This window comes from Leptodactylus fuscus, chromosome 1, assembly GCF_031893055.1.
Source record: "Leptodactylus fuscus isolate aLepFus1 chromosome 1, aLepFus1.hap2, whole genome shotgun sequence".
In the NCBI taxonomy this organism is placed as follows: Eukaryota; Metazoa; Chordata; class Amphibia; order Anura; family Leptodactylidae; genus Leptodactylus; species Leptodactylus fuscus.
In genome coordinates this window covers 137,178,660-137,205,898 of record NC_134265.1, presented here as the reverse complement: position 1 = coordinate 137,205,898, position 27,239 = coordinate 137,178,660, and the positions used below count along the sequence as shown (strand labels likewise).

At 38.7% G+C, this 27,239-nt stretch overlaps 1 protein-coding gene across 1 annotated transcript; it reads right to left on the bottom strand.

Annotated features, from left to right (window-relative positions):
* Positions 1-1,619: 1,619 nt before the first annotated feature.
* DIRAS2 (DIRAS family GTPase 2) lies at positions 1,620-27,239 on the bottom strand. The gene is made up of 2 exons (XM_075276713.1): positions 26,938-27,239; positions 1,620-3,455 (listed from the first exon to the last, which is right to left on the bottom strand). Exon 2 carries the CDS (start codon positions 3,415-3,417, stop codon positions 2,818-2,820), a length of 600 nt encoding a protein of 199 aa, XP_075132814.1. The 5' UTR covers positions 3,418-3,455; positions 26,938-27,239; the 3' UTR covers positions 1,620-2,817.

Below are 27,239 nucleotides of genomic sequence, written 5' to 3'. Positions count from 1 at the left end.
CTACAGACTGCTCTACAATTTGAACAGGACAGGATTCTATTTAAGTTTTTGTGCATGTACTGCGTGCACACCTCTCCCTATAAATGTGTTATATAATAATAAGATTTACTCTATCTACGGTTGCTGATGTTTTCCATTTTGGATTTTTATGTTGTGTACTGTATCATATAATAAACCTGTATTACATATAAATATAAAGCGATACATAAATGATTCTTTTAATTGTAATGCTTTGTATTATTTCTTGAAATAAAGCTTCTGTTATGATGGCTTCATGTCCTGCAATATTGCAAATGTAATAGAAGGATTTCTTATACTGCAGAGTTTACTGGAACCTAATGGCTGATACATATAATCATATTATTGATATATAGCGTTAGAAGATGACTGCTAATGGCCTTTGTGTGCAGTAATAGGCAGTATTATTCTGGAAGGAAGCCATCTACTTAGCTCAGATATCTTATTTGGCACCATATAGTTTCTCTCCATACTTAAGCTGCCAAACTAGATGCTAAGATTAATGTTTGGGTCCCAGGACTGAACTGTTGGTGGGCTTTAGTTTTGGCTTTACTTGTGTCAATGTATATTTGACTTGTGTGCCCACCAACCCATTACATTCCATCTAATGTTCATTTCAACTCATTTTTGATGATATTTCGGTTCACCTTTGAAAACCATATAACAGTTTTATATGTAATTTTAAGTCACTTCAGAACTACTTTGCTTTACCTATCCTTATAGATCTTGAGTTAAGGCATGTCTTATAATCCATTCTGCTACACAGCTGCCAACACCATTTTGATGTTTTATTCTTAAGGTGCCCATACACATTAGGCTAATATCAACCAAACCCACTTATTCTGACAGGGTCGACCAACTAAGATTGGGCACCTTGAATTGTCTTACGCCACTTCCTCCACTAAATGTTTGGACAACAGCTACTGTATTAGGCTGGGTTCACATCTACGTCTGGTATCTGTCCACTTGCAAACCGTTTTAAGAGAAAAGCGGTTTGGTACAAAAAGGATTCCAAACAGTTACACAGCAGATACCCAAATCCATTTTTTTTAGATGGATTAGTCAATGGGTGTCCATTCAAAAAAATTGACCATTTGTGTCAGTTTGTGTCCTTTACAGTAATCCTTTTTTGTGTCCATTTTTGCCCAATCTGTTTTTTCCCCCTTCTTCATTCTGGCATGCACAGGAGGAAAAACGGATTGCAAAACGGACACAAACTGATTGCTATCCATTACAATGTGTTTTCCATAGACGTCAATGTTAAAAAAAACGGAGAGACAAAGTCCTGCAAGTTCTACTTTTCTCTCTAGCTTTCACGGAAATGGCACCAACTGATACATACGGGTTACTTTTAAAATCCATTGAAATCAAGGGGATATAATCCGCACCTTTCAAAATCAGTTTTTAAGGATTTCAAATACTGATTTCAAACGCATTTGCAGAACGCAGATGTGAAACGGGCCTTATAGATTTATAGCAATGTTTTGTTGAATATATATGTTCTACTGGGCTAATGTCACAAGACTAATAAAATTTTCCTTACCAAAGTTTTCTAAGTCTTAGTTAAGCATTCCTGTGAAGATTCTCACAGTCTATTAAAATGAGAATCAGACCAACATGAACTTGGCCCTCATTCTCCAGGGGACGCATAGCAGCGACATGGACTGTCCTTGAATAAGACATTATTTAGCACAAAAATACAGTCTCAGATTAGCTATTGAACGCTAGATTTTAAGGACACGTTGATCCAGGGTTTTATACTGACTGCCAGATTGGAGTTGGGAAGGAATTTTTTCCTGTGAAATGGGTCAATTGGCATAATCCTCAGGGTTTTTTTTGCCTTCATCTGGATCAACACTGTAGGGGATTGTAGGGTTATAGGTTGGACTTGATGGACTAATGTCTTCATCCAACCTCATCTACTATGTAACTATGTAATTAAGAAAGTGGCATTCAACAAAATACTGATACCTACAGTTTTCCAATTACAACCAGCAGAACTTCACATGCAGCTCAATATGAGAATAACTCAACTCAAGATCATATCAAAATAACTAAAGCAATAGTGTCCAGATAAGTATTAAGACTCATAATCAGTATCATGATCTCCATAGGTGAATATACACTTAGCACAGATCATTGTGAAATGCATTGATGTAAATGCTGGCTGTATATCAGTCCAATCCCTCTAAAAAAGTAATTGGAAAGAGAAGAATTGTGTTAAGGCAATCAACATTAAGAAAAAAAAATACACAATTAAAACATATCTGGCTAGGTGTTATATATTTTATAAAATATGCTCTGAATACAGCTGTAGTATGGACATGTCCTGTCATGCATGAAAGGTACATAGGTACATACATTTGCGCTTAATATTTCCTCAGGTAATAAACCTCAAATATTACAAGATGACCTGCGCTATAGGACACAGGAACGTCTAATCTTATGTTAATCTTATCATTATTTGTATATGCATGGTTATCACATGCAATTTCATATTTTCAGTCTCTATATATAAATAAATAAATAAAAATTCTAAATTTTTCACATAAGCATTTCTAGCAAGTTGCATGCTGGAAATGGCAATTTAGTCCTATTAAATAATAGTGAACGAGATGAAATTGACGCTAAATTATTTTCAAGTCTAATCATTTCTACCTCAAAGGTTTCTTGAGGTAAAACTGGTAAGTTATGTGCCATTTATTTCCAGGTGATAAAATAGTGCATTGCCAAGTGTTGTGCATGCAGATTCCCTATCATCTCCAGCGCTGCAAGGTTAGAGGAGCACTAAATGAACTTTTACATGACAACACATTTGCCTTTCAGTTTTTCTTTCCTTTTCTGCTGCTTGCTCTTCTTGCCATCTATCTGAAGACTCACAGTCCTGCGTTTCTCAAGGTTTAGAAGCTCTTGAAATAGCTCCTTCACATTGTGGTTCATCTTGGCAGAAGTTTCCATGAAGGCACATTTCCATTTTTTTGCTATTGCTTCTCCATCTGAGCTGTCCACTTCTCTGTTTTGGTTTTCATCACTTTTATTTCCAACTAACATAATAGGAATGCTCTCTACATCCCCTTTAATCTGGCAAATCTGTTCATAGATCGGCTTCAGTTCTTCCAGGGATTGCCTGCTGGTGACGGAGTAAACCAAAATGAAGGCATGTCCCTTGGATATAGACAGGCGCTGCATAGCTGGAAATTGGTGACTTCCAGTGGTGTCGGTAATTTGCAAAGTACATATACTTTTGTCACAGCTGATCACTTGCCTGTAGGTGTCCTCAATAGTAGGTATGTAGCTTTCTCGAAATGTACCTTTTACAAAGCGTAGAACCAGGGAGCTTTTACCGACACCTCCGGCTCCAAATACGACTACTCTGTAATCATTACTTTGCTCAGGCATTTTCACAAGTAGATCAGATGCTTTTCTTGAGTAAATACCTAAGGAAGATAAGTAAAGAATATTTGCTTTAAGGTATTAGAATCAACAGAATCATTAAAACCATTATCTCTATTTTTAGATAAAAATAACAATGACGCTAAATATATTGTAAAAGAAAAGAGCAGAACAGAATAAAGGCAATAACGCGAAGCTAATGCACATTACCATGAGATCATCATCTCCAAACATCAAATATACACTACCGTAAGTCTGAGTTCACTACAAAAAATATTTACTCTATAAAAAAGAAAGAGTTAGGTAAAGTATTAGTAGTTTATCTAGCTGAAAAATATGTTTTAGGCCCACGTAGCAGGCAATAGTGAAAAAGCGTTATGAAAAAAACCACGGCGGAAACGCATTGCTGTTTTTCCCACAGTGCTTTTCGGAGAAAGCCCACAGAGGTTTCTTCTTCGGACTTTCTGCCTCCATTATACCTATAGAGAAACTGCCAGCGTTTCCATAGGTATAATTGACATGCTTCAATTTCCAAAACTACAACAGATTTCCATTCACTTTGCAGGAACTGTGAAATACATTTCTGCCACATGGAGTCCCAGCCTAAATGTGCTTTAAATATGAAGATATATGACTTTATAAAGGGGATCGATTAGCAAAGGTGGGTGCCTTAGAGTAAGTTCACACAGGTAATTTGTCGCAGATTTCTGGAATTCCTTTTCATTGTCCACCGCATGATCTTAAGCTGGTCTCAAGTCCCGCATCAACACAGGATAGTGGTCAGACGGCTCAGATCCTTTTGTACCCCATTCTGAATGGAATAGTGGTCAGACAGAACATGCACCGCTCTAGTAATACTAATAGGAGTACCAAAGATAGCTGAAGTAAGTGCAGCTGATCAATGTTATCCTTTATGCTATGGATAGGGGATACAGACAGTTCTTTGGTGGGAAAACCCCTTTAAACAAGCCCTTCTCTGTCCCTGTATTAGCTGTAACAGAGGGACTAGTTTAGCTGGTCACCAGTTCCTTTCGCATGAAGTACTACTGATGGGACTGCACAGGAAATGCTATACCGTGCACTGGATAGGATTGAAAGCTGTCACCAGCGCATATGGTCACCTTCACAGATTCATTTGAATGGGTTTTAAAAGCAAACCGCCATTGTCCATGTGCAGCCTCTCCGGACATGCAGAACTTTGTGTGCGGCCAAAAAAAGCAACGGCTTCCTTGCGGAGAGGCTGCATATGGCTGCATTTGCTTTAAATGAATGGGTTTTAAAACTGACCGGCCTCAAGCTCCTTGTAAAATCTGTAGGCAGTATTTTCTCAAATTCTATTATTTAGTGCTATATGCCAGGTCCTACCTATCTCTCACCCTATCCAGTAAGTGTTGACAATGTCAGTCTGTGAGGGGACACACCTCTTTGTCAAGGGATATTGTAACACTGAAGATATCAATCTATTTATACCTTTCTAGGAGGAATAAAAGAGGAAAATCACAATGCAGAGTTAAACGTAAAAGTGCTGTAGAATAGTTTTTTTCAACCTATCTGACCATATTTGACAGTTGCGACAATTCCTTAAGAAATGACAGTAACGTTATCATCTGTATCCCCAATAACAGCAGTTTGTTGACTGTGTACCTGGACTAATCCATATAACACCCGCCACTATACTATATGAGCGTTACTATAAATATGACATAATGGTCACATACCTAGTTTTAGTTTTAGCATACAATAAATGTTGTGGCTTCCAGTAAAGTCTTGCACTGCTACACAGGAATTATTGCCATTCTCAGTAGTCAAACATAAAAGAAACTGCTATGAGTGAAAAGATACTTAAAGTTTGTTGGATGAAATAAAGTGATCTGCGTTACAGGCAAAATTGTAGTCAATGATAAAAGGGTTCAAGAGGGGAATCAAACATCCAGTATGACTATGTGGCCAGTATGAAAGGAAAGTATAAATGTTAATGCAATATAATGCAACATATGTAACAATTATGTACACAGCCTATATCCAGTATACAGCAGTAATACACTGTTCTTTATATTTTAGGTAGAAATGCACTTTATTGAGCAATATGGAGTTTACTGAGAAAACACCACTAGGGCATATATTACATTTATTTCTAGTGACTGAGCAGCTGGACTGATAAAGAGAACTCTAATGACTTAAATATGTATGGCTACATTCATCTGTCACAGTGTCAGATGGAAAATTGGTGCAGGAAAAAGTCCAGTTTTAGTTTTAAAATGATGGACACCTAATGGACCCAATTACAGTCAGTGTGGTCTATTGGACTCCATGTGTAACTATTATTTTAGCGGTCCGCCACTCTGTTGTACTTGTCCTCCAATACACAAGGCAACGCTAGTAACATGTAAATGGAGGTGAAGAGGGGAGTCAGTTGTTCCAGACCCTCATCTATTAACCAGAATAGAGGACAACAAAAAAGTCTACTTTTTAGAGATACACCCAATGCGTAACACTCAGTTGTAAATGTATTAATATATTTCAAAGTGCAATAACAAAGGAATTTAGTTTACAAGGGTTATATTGCTTACAAGCATTACACACATTAGATAGCATTATACTGTGGGGTGCACAAATCTACAGCATGCACGGTAAGATACAATACAATCCTCAAAGCTTTAACTGCGCCATATGTTACAAACTTCCTAATTATACAGTAAGAAAATGTAGCCATCTGGATTAAAAAAGCATCTGTCACCTAAATAAATGTTTTCCATTAATTCTTTTTAGAAATATATATGATATAAAATTTGTCGTATTTGAAAAACACATTGGGGAGATCTATGAAGACTGGCATTATTAATGGCAGCCTTTATAACCCCTAAGACAGTGGAGGGCGCTCCTTATATTTGACAAGGTGCATGCCACCTCATAAATTAGGCACAGCCTCTGCTCATCACTGGTCTAGATTTACACTAGATGTTTGATGCAAATGATAATAAAACTGATGGGGACAATGTACCTTCGTCACACACACTGCAAGGACAGTGCTAAAAACAAAAACTTGCTAATGTTTTGGGCAAACCCCCAATTTCCCATAAAAAAATTCAACTTTTTCTGCTTTGTACATGAGAAGACTGGCGAACAAGGCACATTAAACCTGCTCTTTTGTTCCAATAAATTATATGAGCATCCTGCTAGTGTGAACCCATCCTTACCTATCCCCAGTGCTCTGGTGTCTGCCGTCACTGTCTGTCCAGGCACATGCCATACAGTATGTGACTGTTGAGGCCATTAGTGGCCTCAGCCTTGGCAGGAAAGGACCCAGTGATGTATATAAGTGACATCACCGAGTCCTTTCCAGGGACTCCTGAGGCCATTCACGTGCAGGGAAGCTGCGTGCGTGTGCCCGAAGACAGACAACAGCAGAGGGCTGCAGACATTGGTAGCCCAGGGACAAGTGAGTATTTTTTTCTATGTTTCACCTTCCCCGCCTTCTCCAATTTGACCAAAGCAATCCTTACCAGTAAACTTTATTATTCTCTTGAATTTATATCCTCTTTTATTAAAGCCCCCTATAACCCCTCATATTAGTTTTGGCCACTTATCTTGCTAACCCCCATATGACCTCATATCCGTATTACCCCCCTCCCCAATTAAAATGCCCAAAGCGAGTGAAAAAAAAAAAAGTTGATACTCACCTACCCCCAATCCCCCTGCTGCTGGCACTGCAGTAGCTTACTGGAAAGCAGCAGGACTTCTGCGTACTGGTGCAGACAGCTCAGGACAGTGAAGTCATCGTAAAGACATCTGTGCCAGGATGCAGGGCAGCTCGTACGCCACAGACTTGAATTGACTTGTGGCTTATGGGCTACTTACTACCATAGAAGGAAGCTATGCCTCTGGTTCAGTGTTATTAGTTACAAGGACAGGGGGGCAGTTCCATTGCTCCCTTGCTGACAATGGCTGGCTGGTTCCTGCATGATGAGAAGAGTCGCAGTGCAGTTCCACTTCTAAACCCCCTTCTCTACCGCAGCCGCCACTTAGCTACTCCTGAAGCAGTAGAGTAGAAGGGCTGATCTCCCATAAGAGCCACTGCTCTCATGTATCAGGCAGCAGAGATTTGGAAGGAGAGATAGCAATTCAATGAAACTGTGGAGGAGCTGTTTTGTCATTTCTATAGACCCTGTGGCTTTCTCCACTGTGGGAAACCCGGGTTACACCCCTGACTTATAGTAGGCTCTGGCTCTCTAGCTGTTGACCAGGTATTATTATTGTGCATCATTGGCACCAGGGATGTCTTAGTATTACTTTGCTCTAGGGTCATTTGACAAATGGTCAACACTGGTAAGCTAAGAGACAGATGGACAGATGGATACTGGGAGAACTAGGCATCTAGGCTCTGAGAATTCTTCCTTTTTTAATCAAATTAAATTATTACTAAGGCTTAGTTTACAACAGATGCCTATACCTTGATGCCAAGTCACTACCTCCCTGTTATCGCAGTCGCTGGTAGCTTTTTATAGCTATATACATGCCTTTGTGTGAGGAAGGAAGCTGTAAATATACTGTCGTCACAAATCAAGTGCAACATATGTTCAACATGTTATAGCCAAGAGCTCATTTGCACGGTAACTAAGCAGCGAGACTGTAATTGACCACAACTGCGGGTCACGCATTGTGTGTGGGTATATGGCATTATTGAATATGTAGCTAAAAGGAAATAAACAAAGCTTCTTTATTGACATGTGGCTCACAGAAGGTATAGCAGGTTTAAGAGGACATTAGCGATCAGAACACAATGCAGTCTGTATACTATCAACAAATGTCATAGCCCTGATCACTTCTAATGCTGCTTTTGTAGCATTTGGCGAGTAAAGCACGAAATAATAAGCATGGTTAAACAAATTCACAACAACCGTGGCCCATTATTTTCTGATAAAAATCCTTTATCTCTATACAAAACATGAGATTTTATTGAGAAAATGAGGACTGTTAATAGTGTGAACTGAATACTTCATCCAACACTATTATTAAAGGGCAATGATGCTTTTAAAGTGGTTCTTCTAAAACACTATGGGAAGATGGCTCTGGGTGCTGATCTGGTTTTTGAGACTGTTCACTCCCAGATTTCCATAAATCAGGCACTGTGGGGGAGATTTATATATCCCCTATGCCAGTTTTCTGGCATGGAGGGATTATATTGTGCCACACATTTGGCACAAGGCCCTTAAGTCAGGTTACCAATAACAGATTTAGGGGGGGTGGGGGTCCAATCAATGTGGTCCCTTTTAGCAACTGATGAAGAGAAGGACTGAATGCTGGACCCCCCATTAAACTCTTACTTATGACCTATCCTGAGCACAGATCATCAACAGGTAACTGGAATAACCCTTTAGAGGGGTTATTCTTGAGAGGTCCTCATTTCAGCTTCCCGATAACAGTCAGGGAAAGGCTGATACCCCATCTAGTGTCTTCTGTGCATGAAGCGGATAAACCTGTGGAAGCATCTCTCCTGCCAGAAGTGTATTAACTTTACATAATAGACAGCCATTGGAGATTCAGACTTTCCCTACCACTGTCATGATGCTGCAGGGCCCTGGCCATCTCCGACTGGCACCAGACCCCCATCCCCTCAATGCCCAGTCACAGTGGCACCTCCTGTGAATGCATTCATCTCTGTTATGTCCTAAGTACAAGCACTGCTTTGTGACCACGGAGAGCCATTTTTCTGATTTTGCTATGGATTCCCAAGATTATGGTTCCCCTTTGATAGCATTTCAGATAATAGCACCAAGCATATCAAGGTGTTACTATATATGGCATGCTTCTTTGTCCTCAGATGCATTACATTATTAGGACTGCTACCTATTTTTATATTTCTTGTTCTTCCATGACAGACTTTTGGTTACCTTACATTTCTATTTTCATCTCTTGCAATAGGGAGACAATATTCAGAACTTACAAAATGTATTATCTCCTTGTAGCAGTCCTATTGAAGCATTGTAACCAGAGCCCAGCAATCTTTGGGGGATTTCCTTTCAGGGCTACAGCTCTGTTCTTTTTGACATAATTTGCCTTCAGTAACCCAAGTGAATCTACAAATGTAATGTGCATTAGAGCTTAGGAAATATATACAGTATACAGTAGCATGTAGAAATAGTTTTCCTAATGGTCCCATGACAAAAGGTTTTAGTGTTTTGTTCTTAGGGTCTGTTAACCCCTAATGCGCCAAGTTCAGTTGTTACAATAGCATCTAAAGCTTGGTTGTGCATGGCTCCATATTGGATCAGATCAGATATCCGGAACATTATTAATGGGAGAAATCTGTTGTTGTGAAAGTCAGAAGCCTATAGAAGGCTCCCAGGCCTGTCAATAGAGTATGTCTATTAGAAGAGCTGTAATTTTATAATATTTTGCAACACAGTAGTCCTGGAGTATATTACATGTGCGATCAGTGTTCTTAGGGTTCACATCCCTTAAGGAGGTGTCTAAAAATAAAAGTGGAACAAAAAAATGTAAAGTTTTTAAAAATTAAAAAATTCATATCAACTAATTTTTTCAGATAAGTAAATCTGAAAGAAAATGACAAAATTGCGTTTTTTGTTTTTGTTTTTTTTTCAATTACACTCCATTTTGAATTTTGTTTACAGCTAATTTATCCAAAGCAGAATGGACAAGTTTCTTAAGCTGACTTTCAATATAACCTGTCTACCAATAAGTATTTGGACATTCAATAGTTGGTAGAACCCAGCAGATGCTTCCTTATGGATGGTATTGATCGTCACAATACTCCCGGATACCTGTTGAAACTCCTGGTGTATTTGAGCCATCAGTTGGGTGTGGTTTCTCTGGCCAGCACCCGTCGGCCTCTATCTCCCAGTTTCGGGGGTTTGCCGACTCAGGACACATTCCGACAGTCACCGGTCACCTTCCACTTTGTAATCACATAGGCCACTGTTGATTTTGGGTAATTTATTTTGCTTGCTATGTCCCTTAAGGGTCGACCATTTCTGTGGTACCCCACAATTACACCTTTCTCGTAATCGGAACTCTGCACTTCGTGGCATCTTGCATGCGATCAATTCCAATGCTGTTTCCTATTTAACAGTGGAAGGTGTGACGTATATCACAACCGCAGATATCTTCATTTACATGGGTGTCCAAATACTTATTGGTAGTGTTATATAGTAGTGCATTGTCTGTTTACAGTACATCAACATATATAATGTGCATTCAGAGTGACAGCATTGCTTAGACTCTTCTCCATCTATTTTCCTGTCAGTCATGATATAAGAGAGCAAACACATACAATCATTGATATATTTTATCTAGTACAGCCATGCAGCTTGATATTAGTCCTTACATGGAGCACCGTCACCTAATGGCTCTTTCCCATTGCTGCCTGTGGATATGTTGGAGCAGAAGCTTATAATTTCCTTCCCCCCACAAATCCAGGACATAGGCTAATCTGTTTTTTTTTGCTTTTAAGTAGACAAAGTCTAATTGTGTTAGAGACACCAGCTGCTATTTTGTCTTGTGTGCAAATCAGATTCATTATGTCATGGCAGGGGCTATCCTGCATACCTGACCACATTAAGGAAGCTGTCAATTGCAACTGTTGTTAACCTGAATTTACATGCAGATACTGTGCAATCCTTTTATCACTTTATAACACATGAGAGCTCAAAACGTAAGACACCAGAGGGTGCAACAATGCTCTGTCTATAAACACCTTGATTTTACTTGTTGTGCTTGCAATGACATGACTGACATAAAGGATAACAGTATGGCACATGCCATTCATCTAAGAAAAGTAAAGGTCAACCTAATATTTTCTGAGTAGCAATAGGTCTGCTTTCATCACTGTGTAGAATTACAATCAAACTTGACCACCAGCAAATGCTACAAATAGTTAAAAATAAAATCATTGGGAAATGGAAATATGACTTTAAATAAATGTGTGATATTAAAGGGGTTGTCCAAGACTTAGATATTAATGGCTTCTCCTTAAAGGGAGTCTGTCAGCAGTAACTTGGTTATAAACCTAGTACCTTGTGCATTTTCCAAATATGCCTCTGTATTTCAGCTGTGGAGCCCCATTTAGTGTAAATTACTGTTTTAATGCGGATGAGGGGAAAGTTAATATCAGATCGAGCTGAACGTGCACCAGAAAGTGTATGTATGTAGCTGTGTGCTCCCGACTCTATACACGGTGCAGATACAGCAACTGAATGGTGAGTGTGCTAGGTGTTGGACTACCAGTGATCTGATATTGATGGCTTACTCTAAATATAGGCAATAAAGATCTTAGTCCCGGACAATCCCTTTGACTAAACTTTCATGTCCTTCTTTGGTTTTTCTTTATATAATAAGTTATTTTGACCTAGGTTAAAAGTTAAGGATCCTAATTTTATAATTGTGTCAGAATTTTACTATGATTTGATATGATAGATTTGTACAAATTACTGTACAATTAGAACACCCGGTTGTATACCTTGAAATAATGGTATATATATTATTTCTTACAGCTGAATGGCACCATTATTTTTAATTGCAGCTCTTAACTTAATACTGTATGTACCATCTATTGTTTGACATAGCAGGTGACACAAAAATATATTGTTGAGTGACAAGAGTGCATGCGCAACCTGCTGCTCCATTTGGTGGACGCCTGATCTCACAATCAATAAGGGAACCAACATATTAACCCCTATCCATAACATAACATTAGTACTTGGGCGGATTCCTTTAAGATAACTAAGAAGATATTAGTAACATTACTATTAGAAATGAGCGAACAGTGAAATATTCGAGATTCGATATTCGTTTCGAGTAGAGCCTCAATATTAGACTACTCGATAGAATATCGAATCCCATTATGGTTTATGGGAAAAAATGCTTGTTTCAGGGGAAACCACTATTCGACTAAAGGAGAGTAACCAAGTCCACGAGTAGCAGGAGGAGAGTGTTTAGGAGGAGCGCTGTGCAGTTAAAGCGCACGGACCCCATTATAGTCTATGCTCTCTCGTAACCGCAAGCTGCCAACTCTCCCAACTAGCAAAGATGAGCCTGCAGCAAATCAAGGCTAGTTCTGCAGCAGGCTCGTCCTTGCTAGTCAGGAGAGATGGCAGCTTGCTCGTACAAGGGAGCTGACTTTTTTGTCATAGGAATGCATTGACCAGTGTTGAATGACCAGTGTACAGCATTCGGCCAATCAATGCTGGTTCTGCCAGAGGCTCGTCTGTGAGGAGGCGGAGTCTAAGATCGGACCACAATGGAGACTGCTGTGGTCCGATCTTAGACTCCGCCTCCTCACAGATGAGCCTCCGGCAGAACCAGCATTGATTGGCCGAATGCTGTACACTGGCCAATCAATGCTGGTCAATGCATTCCTATGAGAAAAAGTCCACTCCCTCATAACAGCAAGCTGCCAGCTCTCCCAACTAGCAAGGACGAGCCTGCTGCAGAACCAGCCAACGCTGGTTCTGAATCGAATATTTACTGCGAATAGCTAGTAGTATTCGATCGAGTACGAATATTTCGAATACCTACTCGTATCAAATACTACTCGCTCATCTCTAATTGCTAGATGTTCCTTAATGTTAAATTGCATAGAAGTGTAAACTGTACAGTAATTTATTCTAAAATTTTCAGCAAAATTTACAAATTGCAATTATGCATATGAAAGAGATGAATCTGAACAGAATGTTACATATTTGACACACAACCCATACTTGTCTGTCGCACAGTAGGTAAAGGAATGCCATTGCAAGGTGTAATTTATGGCAAAAAAACTGTCTAACATGATGTGCGTCACAATTATGAAGCCTTTTAGATACTTCTATGACAAAAGGGAGGTTGAATGGGGGTGTGGCTTTACAAAGGGGTGTGGTCTATGTTGTGATGCCATTGCACATAAATGCACCAAAATTTTGTTACATTTTTATGGCATAAACTGAGCCAACTAATATGTGAACATTACATTCCACAGTCTAAAATATGACAGATTTATCAAAAACATCAGACATTTTGCTAAATATATCACAGTTGAGGACTGTCTGGTTTACGTTTGCACTAAATTTTAGATAGTATTGATACATTTCCCCCATTGTATGCTGCACAAATACTAGATTGTGAGGGCTACATTCAGTTAGAATAGTAAAAAAAAAAATGCATTTTTCAATTGTTCATTATCAAAAGTTGCTCTTTGCAGAGTTTTCATTTATCAAGCGCAAAGATCAAAGTGCTTTGTCACTGGAATGCTGGTAACATTTGTTTTATATAGTAGACAATGTCATTATAGAGGATTGTGCCGTTATTGTACAGACCCTTATAATAAATTGAATGTACACACAGTACAGTCAAGTGTTTTATGTACCTTTTTATTACATTTTTTTTTTTTTTTTTTTACATTTTCTACATTGTAGATTGATAATGGAGACATGAAAATATGGAATGGAGTAGTAAACAAAAAGGTGTAAAAAACCCCCCAGAATTTGTTATATATTAGATTATTCATAGTATCTTTCTTTAGCTCTGTTGACAGCTTTAGACACTCTTAGCATTCTCTCAGATAGCTCTATGAGGTAGTCACCTGGAATGGTTTTCATTTAACAGGAGTTGCCAAGAGTAAGTCCCCTTGCACACCACCATATGAATGGTCAGTGTGCTACCTGTGTTTTTCCCAGATAGCACCATATCCATTCATTTCTATGGGCTCTGTACACATGACTGTTAAAAGTCATTGAATGAAAGGGCGACAACACATCTGTGTGTCACCCGTGCGTTGCCTGTGACGCTCATTAACGGTCGACAGCAAGCTCACGGTCGGTTTAATCTATTTGAAACTATAATCTGTTTGAGGCTACGTTATGGCAAGAACCACTCAACTAAGTAAAGAGAATTGCTTGGGCCAATAATCCTAAAGAATAGCCGTTAGAACAGTATAAATCTGTACTTTAAAACATAAGATCTTTAGTTCTTTATCCTTGTGAGAAGCAGAAAAAGTATGTGGGTTTCTACAGGTGTGGCTCCCACCAGGAAGCATATGAATGGATTTGTGATTGTGTGAGAGTGCTTGTTGGTGACTTCAAGGCACACTTAACCAACTACTATGGCTACCATCTCATTGGGTTTGCACTTTGTTTTTCCATGGGGTAGTGTTTCCAAACATACCTCTATGCTATACAAGTAAGTATAACTAAGAAAAAAGTGATGAAGTACTGTGTCAGATGACATGGCCTCTACAGTCACCTGACTGAAATCCAGTAGAGAAGGTTTGGAATAAGTTGGACCACAAAGTGATGAAAAGGAAAAAGAACACCTTCAGTGCTGTTGGAAAATTCCATTTACCATTCCAGGTGACTACTTCATCAAGCCGATTGAGAGAATGCAAAGAGTGTGAAAACCTGTCGTCATCAAAGCAAAGGTGGATACATTGAAGAATCTAAAATATAATACATTTTCTATACGGTTTACCACTTTTTGTTTACTAATTAATTCTATATGTGCTCATTCATAATTTTAATTTCTTTAATAGGAATCTGCAATCTAGAGAATAAAAAAAATAAATAAATGAAAATATATGTCCGAAGTTTTGACTGGTACTGTATATTAAACCAAATAGTCTATGGCATACTAACTAGTTCATATCCTAAAAATAAACTGATTGGAGTCTGATAGATAGGACCTATACCGTTCCCAAGAACTAGCATGCTTATTCACTCCTTCTGGTGGAAAAACATCAGAGCTGACATTTATGAGATATTCATAAGTCAATAAAATTTTATGTGAAATATGAAGATATTTGAATTTTATGTTTAAGATAACTTTTATAAAGCATTGACAGATTGCTCCGTCTCATAAACATTGTAATTCTGATTAATAAAGGAAAGCTATTTTAATAATTCACAAATAAACAGGTGCAAGTGTGCCTAAGGTAAAGGTACGATTTTAATGTAAGACTTCATTTATTATTCTGTACAATGTACTGGGAAGCTAAAAAAAATTCACAATGGGGTGAAATTGGTGAAAAAGTGAATTTGTTTGACTTTCTTACAGACTTCGTTTTTACGGCGTTTACTCTGCATGTCACTTGTATTCTATATTTTGGTACGATTTGGGGGCATACTATTTATTTACCTTTATTTACATTTTAGCCCCTTAACAAAAATCCCCAAAATTTTTTCTTAACGTCACCATATTTTGTAACTTTTTTATATTTCTGTGTACAGACTATAAACCCACTACACACCGCGGCATTTATGCCACACGGGGCCACAGCCTAGATAATGCATTTAGCTGGAGTATTTTATGCATAGGAAATTAAAGCAGACAGATGACACAGAAGGATTTTTATATTATGACTGGGTGCATTGTTGTATTATTACATAGGAAAATGATATGTCCATCCAGGTCATCTTCTCATTGCTAGGAATAAAACATGATTATTGGCGTGGCGGGTGTGTCTGTGGGCAGGGCTGAGTGGATCGTGAGCGCAGGAGACAGCGGTGTTCTGTGGCTGCCCAGGGATCCCCGCTGTCTGCTTCTTCACAGCGCAGGCTGAGAGTTATCTCTGGACACACTGGCAGGCTGGGGCTTCGGCAGCCCCGCCTGCCAGTGTCAGGAGATGACTCTCAGCCTGCACTGTGAACAAACAGACACCTGAGATCCCTGCATCACGCGATCGACCCATGCGTCCTTTGCGATCTACCAGTAGATCGCGATCGACGTATTGGGCACCCCTGCTGTAAAGGTATACACACCAGAATGGTTTACGCATAACATGCTCTGTATTGCCTTGGAACAAATATATATAATTTACTTTGCCTAAATTTCTTAGCTGAAATACACTTTGGAACTTACAAAGGACCTGATACAGTTCTCAAAATCCTAATGACATACAGTATCTCAACTGGATAGGGCATACTAGCCAAGTGGGCGGTAACACTGAAATCTCTGGGGGCGGAGTCTCTGTGTACTCTATACCATGCAGTGCTACTGCCCATTTGACTAGTATACCCTAATTTGCATCAACACTGAAAGGGCTCAGTTTACATCTGCGCACAGGTCTCCATCATTTGGATCAACCCAAAAGATGAAGAGCCGGACAACTAAAATAGCAGTTACCTGTGGACACCAGTGCACCCCATAGACTATAATAGGGTCTACCGGTTGTCTGCTGACAGACACCAGTCTGTTTTTATACTGAAACCAGCAGAGACAAAAGTCCTCCATGCAGGACTTTTCGTTCTGAAAATTTCTGATGGTTTCTGCGACAGAGTCTCCAGCTTAGCCTTATATCTTTTTGGAATAGCTGAACAGATTTGGATAAGGAAAACACTGAAATGATCGGGATGACAGCACCTACAAGATGATTTATGTCAATACTTTTTAGACCAGGTTCTCTACAATCACACCATCAGAAGACAAATATTGCAAATTTTGCATAGATTGTTGCAATCTTCGATACCATTGTCCAATGTTTATAGGAATAATGCATGAAATAAAAGAGTATGTGGGCCGATATTCCATAAATTATAATTTTATCATTTTATGCAGTTCTTTAACTGAACTAAAACTAAAAAGGGACACTGGACATTTAAAGATATTGCTCACTTTTACTTTTTCTCTGTTTGATTTCATTATTGATTTACCAAGAGTATGCCAAGTTTTGGAGTGAAAAGCCATGCTATTTAACACTGCAGTATCTGTAGAAAGAATACAGTCAGCACCTTAGTACAGTTGAAATGAAACACAATGTAGGTTCTTAAACGGACATTTTTTTTTTTTTTTGTCGTTACATAATGTTTTAAGAAGAAAATGCTTCAAAGACAACGCTGGTTAGTCTTCTGTACAGACAGCAGTGTATTGTAGAATATTGTAGGCTGTACTGACAACCACAACTTGCCCCTTTTCTGTTTCACTAGCATGTCTATGCTGGGAATGAGAACACTTGTCTCCCAGTCAAGGCACAGTGGCACTAGTAGGACAGGAACAGTGGCAGGCAACTGGTTATATTCTGTCTAAGCCAGTGGTTCTTAACCTTGTTTGAGGTACCAAACCCACCAGTTTCATATGCACATTCACCGAACCCTTCTTTAGTGATAAATCACATGTTTTTTTTTTTTTACTGGAACACAAAATGAACTTTTGCATAGGGCCTAGGGTTCGAATGAACCCCGGTTAAGAACCACTGATCTAAGCATTTGTATCTAGAGAGTGAGGCAGTAATAGACATGGAGGCAGCTCTAAGCAAGGTCTAGATCAAGTATATATTCCATATCCCTGATGGTCTAGAGTGGACAAGGTTCTTATGCCTTATACCACTAGTGTTCTAAGGGACAATTCTAGTATTTTTGGTAGTCTTCGGCAGTAAACTGGTTAAGGATTCATATTGGCCAATAAAAGAACAGGTAAATGTCAGTATAGATGGTGATTTAGGACAGTGAAGTAGGCTAATTCCAGTGTCCTTGGTGGTATTGGGCAGTAAAAGGGTTTATAAGTATCCATAGTGAATTAGAGCAGTGCAGGGGTTATTTTCAGTATTTCTATTGGCAGTAAATGGGTTAATGTTAGGATTTCTGGTGGCGCAGGGCAGTGAAAGGGTTAATTTAATGATTCATGGTGTTTCAGAGTAGTCAGATGGTTACTTCTAAGATGTATGATGGAGTTAAGGGGAAGGGTTAATGCTACATGTACAGGTGTAGCAACTGTTGACTCGAAATGTAATGGGTTACGTATCAATGAACTGAATTGTATGTAACAAGTTAATAGTCAAGTTAATACTTGCTACATCTGTACCCAGACAAAGTCATTGGTTGGCGAAACGCGCGTCGGGGCGCATCTGTTCATGGTATGTCTTTCTTATGATTTGATACTCACAGTCTTTCCATGTACTGGGTTTGTTTGTACTTTCATCATTGCTACATGTCTTGGCTACATTTCTTGTTGCTTTTATGCACTTTATATACCTATATAGGCTTTGATGTTGCCACTATGTTTACTCTTTGTAATCTCAGTCCTGCTTGAATGTCCAACATAATTATTGCTGTGTGATTTTTACATACCATTTTGGAAGTATTGGTTCCTCCTGCTTTACTTGTTGCATGTTTATGTTTAAGTCATGTTTTTTATTGTATTTCTTTAATAAAGTTTGTATTATTTTTATGGCAATTCTGTCTTTGGACATTGAATTTTGTATTTTGGGGTGAATTTGCCATTACTATGCCTTAGGTTGCAGTTTGTATATTTATCTGTACCCAGGGACCAATGGCTATCCTGTCCAGTCTGTAACAGGACGATGAACACTTATTGTTCAACTTTCTGTCTCTTCCCTCCTCAGTTCATTGATGAGTGAATAGTGAGAAATGTGCAGCTGTACAATAGTTCCCTCTATGATCTAGCAGAGCAATATAGGAACACTCTGCCTGGTTATTAAAGGGAAAGTTCATGGAATCTGCAGGGATGCACATTTTTACTCAGTTAGGCTAAGGACCCACATAGTGGGCTGCAGCAAAAAGAGCAAAACGTAATATAGTTTTTCCCACATCGCTTTTCACAGAAAATCTGCACAGGTTTCCTCTGCAGATATTCTGCTTCAATTATATCTATAGGGAAACTTCCGGTGTTTCTGTAGGTATAATTGACATGCTGCAATTTCCAAAACCACAACGGTTTTGGAAATCACAGTATTTCTGCTGCATGTATTTTTCTGCAATGTGTGGATGGGGTTTGCTAGAATCACATCCACTTTGCCGGGACTGTAAAACACCTACAGCCCTGACCTTAAGGCTTGCTTTTAACCATGAAACAACTCTCTTGCATATGCATTGGGTATGTGGTTTCCATTATTCCACTGAATTTAAAGGTGACCTTAAGCCTCAATAAGTTTACTGCAGTTTGTAACCTGCAATGCCTTCAATTTCTGCATAAGTTCAAGGTTTTCCACTAGCAACTTTTCTTTTTATTATATTTGGTAGCATCTGGTCTCACATCTCTGTAGATGGTGGAGGACCTGAGTACCTTTGTTTCTTACGGTGTGGTACTATGTAAGCAGAATAGAGTTGTAATTCCATTGAGCCTTGAGTGAAGAAGGGAAAGGGGGACTTAAATATGTTAAATAGAGATGAGTGAACACTAAAATGTCCAATGTTCGAAATCCAATTCAAACAGCCGCACACTGTTCGACTGTTCAAATGGATTTCGAACCCCATTATAGTCTATGGGGGGAAATGCTCGTTTCAGGTGTACGCAAAATTCGATAAAATTATACTTACCAAGTCCACGAGTGACGGTCGGGCTGGATTCTCCTTGAAGTCTTCTCCCGGCGCAGCGTCCTCGCATCTTCTTCTGGCTGGAATTCACTCTGCCAAGACATCGGGGCCTAGGCAGAGCCGACTGCGCATGCGAGGGCATGCCCGCGCATGCGCAGTCGGCTCTGCCTAGGCCGGATGCCTAGGCAGAGTGAATTCCAGCCGGAAGACGCCACAGGGACACTGCGCAGAGAAGACTTCTAAAGATAAGAGAAGAACCAGCGTTGATTGGCAGAATGTATAGCATTCTGCCAATCAACGCTGGTTCTGCATCGAACCTTAAACTCTCCAACAGCTAGTAGTGTTCAATCGAGTACGAGTATTTCGAATACCGTAGTATTCGATCGAACACCTACTCGATCGAACACTACTCGCTCATCTCTAATGTTAAAGGTATAACTAAGGTTCAAGAGGGAAGGGATTTTAATGAAACAACTAAACGCAAGAACAGGAGGCACAATCTGAGATGAGCTGAGGGGGTTCAGAAGCAACAGCAAAATAAATATTATTTTACTGAAAGAATAGTTTAGACTTGGAGCAAATTTCCAGAAGATGTGGTTGGGAAATCTCCAGTAGGTGAATTTAAGCATGTTGAGATAAAAGCGTAAAAATTCAATGCAGAACCAGCGTTGATTGGCCGAATGATATACATTCTGCCAATCAACGCAGGTTCTTCTCCTACCTTTAGAAGTCTTCTCCGTGCAGCGTCCCCGCGGCATCTTCCAGCTCTGAATTCACTCTGTCAGGCATCGAGCCTGGGCAGAGACGACTGCGCATGCCCGTGCTACAAGAAAATGGCCGCTTTGACTGTAAGCAGTCATTTTCTTGTAGTGCGGGCATGTGCAGTCGGCTCTGCCCAGGCCCGATGCCTGGCAGAGTGAATTCAGAGCCGGAAGATGCTGCAGGGACGCTGCACGGAGAAGACTTCTCGGAGGATCCAGCCCGACCCTCACTCGTGGGCTTGGTAAGTTCAATTTGATCGAATGTTGCCTACCCTTGAAACGAGCATTTTTCCCCTATAGAGCATAATAGGATTCGATATTTGATTCGAGTAGTCAAATATTGAGGGGCTACTCGAAACAAATATCGAATATTGAGTATTACAACTACTCGCTCATCTCTATTTATAACTATTTAGTGACAAATATCATATTGTGACGTTAGAAACTGACTTTGTAGCCTTTTGTGGCTTTCAGCTCTATCCATTTAGATTGCTGGTCTGTTGAGTCATCTCAGAGAACAAGCCACAGTGACAAATCACTAAACATTATAATACAGTGTACTCTGAAGTGACCTGAGGTTTCTGTCATTTTCATTTATCTTAACCAAAAAGGAAAATAATTACAAGACATCAAGGTTTCATCATTTGAGCTATATATTTTGTTGAAGAAACACAGAACTACAGTACTATTAAACACTAAAATAAAACAATGAAATTCTAGAGAGTATATGTGTTTCTTTAGGATAAGCCATCAATATTAGATCTGCGGGGTCCTGGGTGTCAGATCACCGGTATCGAGGCAAATTGTAGCTGTGAGTGTAGGTAGCGCAGAGTGTAAGCAGCGCAGCACTGCCTCATTGGAGTCTATGTGACCTGCAGATCTAATACTGATGGCTTAACCTAAAGATAAGACATCAGTATTAGTAAACAATCTAAAGATAGTCCATCAATCATAAAAAATGGATAATTCCTTGCCTACCAGATCAAAGCCATTTTCAACATAACCTGTTATCCTCTACCTCAGCAGACCATGAGAACGCAATAGTGATGTTATAAGATAACATAAAAATATAACTATTAACTGTTTGCACAAGAATAACTAAAGAACTTGTGATGGGGTAGTCCTTATATTCACGCCTTACAAAAAAAGTGAATGTTTCACTTTAAAATGTAATGTTTGACAAGTTAGGTTCTTTCTGTGACCCCAACCCTTACAGAGGTAGCAAACTTTAACTTGTCTACTTTCACAGTGGTGCCCACCTTACAAACCAAGGGTGCAAGGTATTTTATTATTAGATTAGACGATTTACAAATTGAATTTTGTGTACTAAACAATAAAGCATCTTTGTTTCTTCGGTATTCCATTTTTGTTGTATCTATTAATCCAATAGTTGTTATTTAGCCATGTAACAATAGAACTACCTAGCTCTGGTAAGTATAACACTACCAACCATGCATATGCCTCATAAGAATATCATAACTCAAGATATGGCAGAATCACTTTAACAGGTTGTGAATGCACAGGGAATGAGAGTGATTTGCAATTTAAAGAGTATATAGAATAAATAATCCATTTCTAACTAAGGCCTATATCAACTAAGTTCACATCTGCGTTCAGCTCATTTTGTTCCCCACTGCAAGTGTGAAGGTTATAATCATTTAATGTATGAAAAACATTGTTATCCTTAAAAGCTGAATGCTAGATTTAGATGCTTTTGCATGAAATGTTTTATGTTAAGATGGTGTCTGCATCCAGGATGGGTGCAAGAAAAACAAATGCTTGGCTTGCAGCCAGAAGAACGCTCCCCAAGGATACCGCGCAGGACCAGGAGTAGCTGGCTATATATGGAACAGCTTAAACTTTTTCTGTTTTATTGAGATGTACTATACCAATCAGGAATGAATACGAAAACTTACGTTGTTGTTATCGCTCTTCATTTCTCTGCTACTATTTAACCCCATGTTGTTTTAATAAAAGTGTGTCAGTATTTCCTCATTGGTTGAAAGAGGAACTAATACCAACATTGTGTGTCTGGTGTCATTTCCTTACTGCTGGCACTCAGCCTAATTAATTAGGACGACGATAGTTACCCAGGATTATTGGCCAATTAGTCATAAACACGGCTTTGATCTTATCACAAGCAGCACTTTTCTCTCTGCATTTTTCATGCAGAAACTGAGCAGAAACCACATGGACCCCATTACAGTCTATAAGATACACAAGTTTCCTAAGGTAACCACTTTTTTTCCAGATAAGGTTTCCTTTCAGGGGGTCCCCAAGCCGATCCCCAAACAGAAACCCATGCACAGATGTGAACCGGGCCTTACTTTATAAATCATGATTTTCATTGTGTAATCCAGTGGTGGAGAAACAGCATATCTATGAGTGGCTTCTACATTGTGCTGTTGGGTCACGAGGATAGTCAAGTACATATGAGGACACTTGAATCTTTTTGATATACAACACTATTCTGTTTTTGATATAGAGTTAAGCTCTCTTGCCACATAGACAGTTAGGGTTACATAGTAATAGATTGCCTATAGTGTTTGATTAATGTTATTGTTATTTGCTTGATGAAGAATATAACATAGAAATAATATAGAAGAAATTTATTGTTATAACTTGAGAACTGGAAGTTCCATTTCTACATTGTTAATATTGTTAAATGGGTTTTTCAAGAGTTCATTATTGATGACCTTTTTATTAGGACAAGTCTTGATATCTGATTGGTGGGATCTAACCCCCACAGTTAGCTATTTGCAAAGATGGCAGTGTTCGTGTGGGCTCTGCTGCCTCTTCACTGAATACCAAGTACACTGCCATATATCCAGTAGCAACAAAATAATCTCAGGTTATCTAGTGATGGACATATGCTACATAACATCATGTAGTGATATGCCTTGATTTACGAATTTTGATGTCATGAAACATTCATAAAAAACTCTGGCATTTCTACATTACCAATCCCTTTAACCATGGCAATATGTGAGAAATGTCACAACTCCCAGCAAAAAAAGTGGCTTTTCCTATCATTTATGTTTTTCTTATCTGAAACATTTATACAAATACTGTTTTTGTGTTGCTTCTTTTGATTTTAGGTACAAAAAAGTCACATTTTTTAACAGAAAAAAACAGCTATTAGGCTAAGGCCCCACAATGCGGAAACGCAGCTTTTTATGTTACAGATTTTGTTGCGTTTTTTGAGCCAAAGCCATCAATGGCTACAAAAGGAACGGGAAATATATAGAAAGTTCTTATACTTCTAACCTCTGCTCAGTCTAGTTCTGACTTTGGCTACAAAAACTACAACTACTAAAAAGCTGCGTTTCTGCAACATGGGGCCTTAGCCTAAAAGTGCTATCACTAGGGTGAAGCATTAAGTTAGGTATTAAGATAGGCCAGGCTCACCTGAATATAATGCCTTTTCCCTTCATGCCCCTTCATGATCATTTTTACATATTTATTGCTAAAACGCTGAACATAATAGAATATGATAAATAGTCTTAGACGACTTTTAGCAGGTTAATGTAATGGATTTAGTGACTGATTTTATCAGTTATAGGACAAGGTTCCACCACTGTACTTTTAGACATCAACTTTTTAATATGTATATTATTATGATTTTAATAATGTGCATATATTTTATAAATATAGCAAACATTAGATTGGATTAAATTATTTTCTATTATTTATATGGCCATAACACATTCAGCATTGCTATACAGGGAACATATTCACCCACATCAGCCAGTCTTCTCAGTGTAATCTCTTTATATAAGGCAAGTCCAGCCTAAGGCCAATGTAATAGCAACCAAAACTTTCTGATCCATGACATATAAAATACAGGACCTGGTACCTAGTATATAAAATGAGTTCATTTCTGCGTGGTGCAGCTTCTGCATGCCGACATGTTCTGCAGTAATTACATTATTGTATAGAGTAGATGAAATTGAATTACATAGTGGGATTTATGGGTTGCTGCATATTTGCACTCAGTCAAGTTTTACTGTGCCCAGTTTTTCTTTAGTCAATGTTATTGATGGTCTATTTCGCCATTTATGTCATACAAGTCAGGTAGGTAGTCTGTGCAGAGTACTCTACGATATGTATTAGTATGTCAGTTATAATAAAATTGATTTCCTTCTACAATTAAGTATAAATACAAGAAGAGATTTTGACTCTCCAAACTAGTTGTAATGAAGTTGTAATGTAGTCTCCAATCCCATCTAGCAGCAGTGACAGGGCTCCATTGTGACATCACCACTTAGGGCAGGGATTGGCAGCTACGGTCACATTGTAGGTGATAAACCTTACCGTCTGATGGCAAGCTATAGCTGAGTATTCAGCACTAAGGAAGCCTCTAGTAAAGGCACTAGACTGCCTTCCTGTATAAAATCTATTAGGGTGACTGTGAACGGTACCTTGGTTCTGCAGATGCTGTGTGACAACCATATATTTTAGCCAATACAGTGTTTGTAGGAACTGTGAACCACTTTTTAAGAAAACCTAAAAGTAGATTTATATTTCTTAACAATTTAAACATACTGTATGTGCCATTTAGAGCCTAATGAACAAGGGTGACAGCACCTATGGCAATGTAATGGTGGTGGACCTCAAAGACTATAATGAAACAAGGGTGACAGAACCTATGGTAATGTAATGCTGGAGGACCTCAAAGACTATAATGAAACAAGGGTGACAGCACCTATGGCAATGTAATTGTGGAGGACCTCAAAGACTAATGAAACAAGGGTGACAGCACCTATGGCAATGTAATGCTGGAGGACCTCAAAGACTATAATGAAACAAGGGTGACAGCACCTATGGCAATGTAATGGTGGAGGACCGCAAAGACTATTTAAGAGAATTGGAATTATAAGGTCTCAAAAATGATGCATAAGGGGTCTGCTCAGAAACTTATATTTCATCTTTTTTAAGCGCAAATCTGTTATTTATATATGCCGTGCCTTCTTATTTTATCCAAAAGGGATATGCCAGAACAGTGTATGTATATATATATATATATATATATATATATATATATATATATATATATATATATATAATGTATATATCTGATGTATAAATCTGATTATATATCTAGCTTTTCTTTTTTATCATTATGTAATATTTCATTATCGAAACACTCATTACCCTTGAGTTATGTAATCTAATACCTATGGAAACTGATCGACTATGCATTATAGTATATATCTAACTTTACAAGGCAGCCAAAGCGACAAGATATGGAAGGGTAAATTTAGAGTAAGGTACAGTATACCTACTGGAAATCAGCAGCAAGAAAATATATGAATATTTTACAGAGGTAGCAGGCTGAATATGAGCTCTTTATGAATATTTCACACTTTGAGCAAAGATAATGGAGTGAGTTTCCAAAATCCATACTATACCTAAGCCCTAAATAACACGCTAAATAAAATGCCAAAAAAACGTCACCTCTGAAGACACATCACAGTGATTTTTTTTCATTTGTTATCTAACATTATGATACTTTGTATGTAGAAATCATTTTTATATATCTAGCTAGGGAATAATCGACTGGTAGAAAAAAGAAGTGCTAATTTGGGGGAAAAAAGTTCTAATTTAATAAACACATCCCTCAACAAACCATTATGTTGATAAATAAATAAAGCATTGTTACACTGTCTGACATGTCTAAAATTTGTTCCCGTGATGTCAATAAAATAAAAGATCACTAAAACATGTAACGTTGCATTATAATGTTACATAAATTGGGGCAGGAAACCCTGCTGACCCCTGCATTTAATCTGTGTTTTTTCGGCGAACATTCCCTGCCTTTTGCTGAGATTGAAGAAGCTAAGCTGATTTAAAGGCTGTAGTGTTCCAGTATCTCTTTTCTGAATCATTGGGGGTAAGAAAATCAATGGTTATGTTTAACAAGAGTCCCATCATCAAAGGCCAGATTTCCTCCCCTTAACATCCCGCAGCAGCTATACTGCTATTCTTTAAAGTTGAGGAAACAGAACGGGGATGTGTAATTGCTTCCCTTGTGCAAGCTATTGATTCTAAATCAGGATTACAGTACATTAACTGAAAATATCCTTCACACAACTGAGATGGATTTGCCTTTTAATGTTGCTGCCCTGCCGAGCATATACATAGTCAGAGCTCCAAAGCACAGATATAACAAGAAAATCTATATTATCCCACCCTTTGTGGAAGTCTATAGGCATCAGGAGAACATTATATTCAGTAAAAAGAAGACCATATAGGCTGGACATTAAGAAGGTTAATGTGATGTGCACATCTAGGCTATCATGCATGTCACGCTCATATTATATTATGTTATTATATTCTACTGTAGCCAAGATGTGCAGACTCACAACAGTGAATTGTTCAGGTGAAGTGGATGCTGCTGCTGACCTGGATTCTAGCATCCAGCAATGCACAATGTATGTAGCCTCAGCAGCAGTGTAGAAGGATCCTTAGACATTGTATATACTGTAGGTAAATAGGAGAATAAATACCTGATAATGAAGAAATCGACAAGGGAGATGTTCAGAGTTTTGCGGTCATAATATTAAGAGAGCTGATGGGAGAGAAGGAGCTGTTCCTTCTGGAAGTGCTCAGTCTGCTGCACTGTGATTGTTGCCTTGTGCTGCTTGGATTTGCTGCGTGCTCCTTGCTGTACTCCCTGGTTGTGTCTCCCTCCCCCCTTTTGTCTCTTTCTGCCTTGGCCTGGGCTGTTGCTTTTGCCTCAGTACCTTGGCTACAGTGCCTTGTGCTCAGGGATGGACTGGCTCCAGTCTCTGCTCCTACTCTTCCTTGT

Bases quoted from the DNA above. Each gene is read 5' to 3' on its own strand.
- DIRAS2 (XM_075276713.1), bottom strand. From the start codon at position 3,417: ATGCCTGAGCAAAGTAATGATTACAGAGTAGTCGTATTTGGAGCCGGA.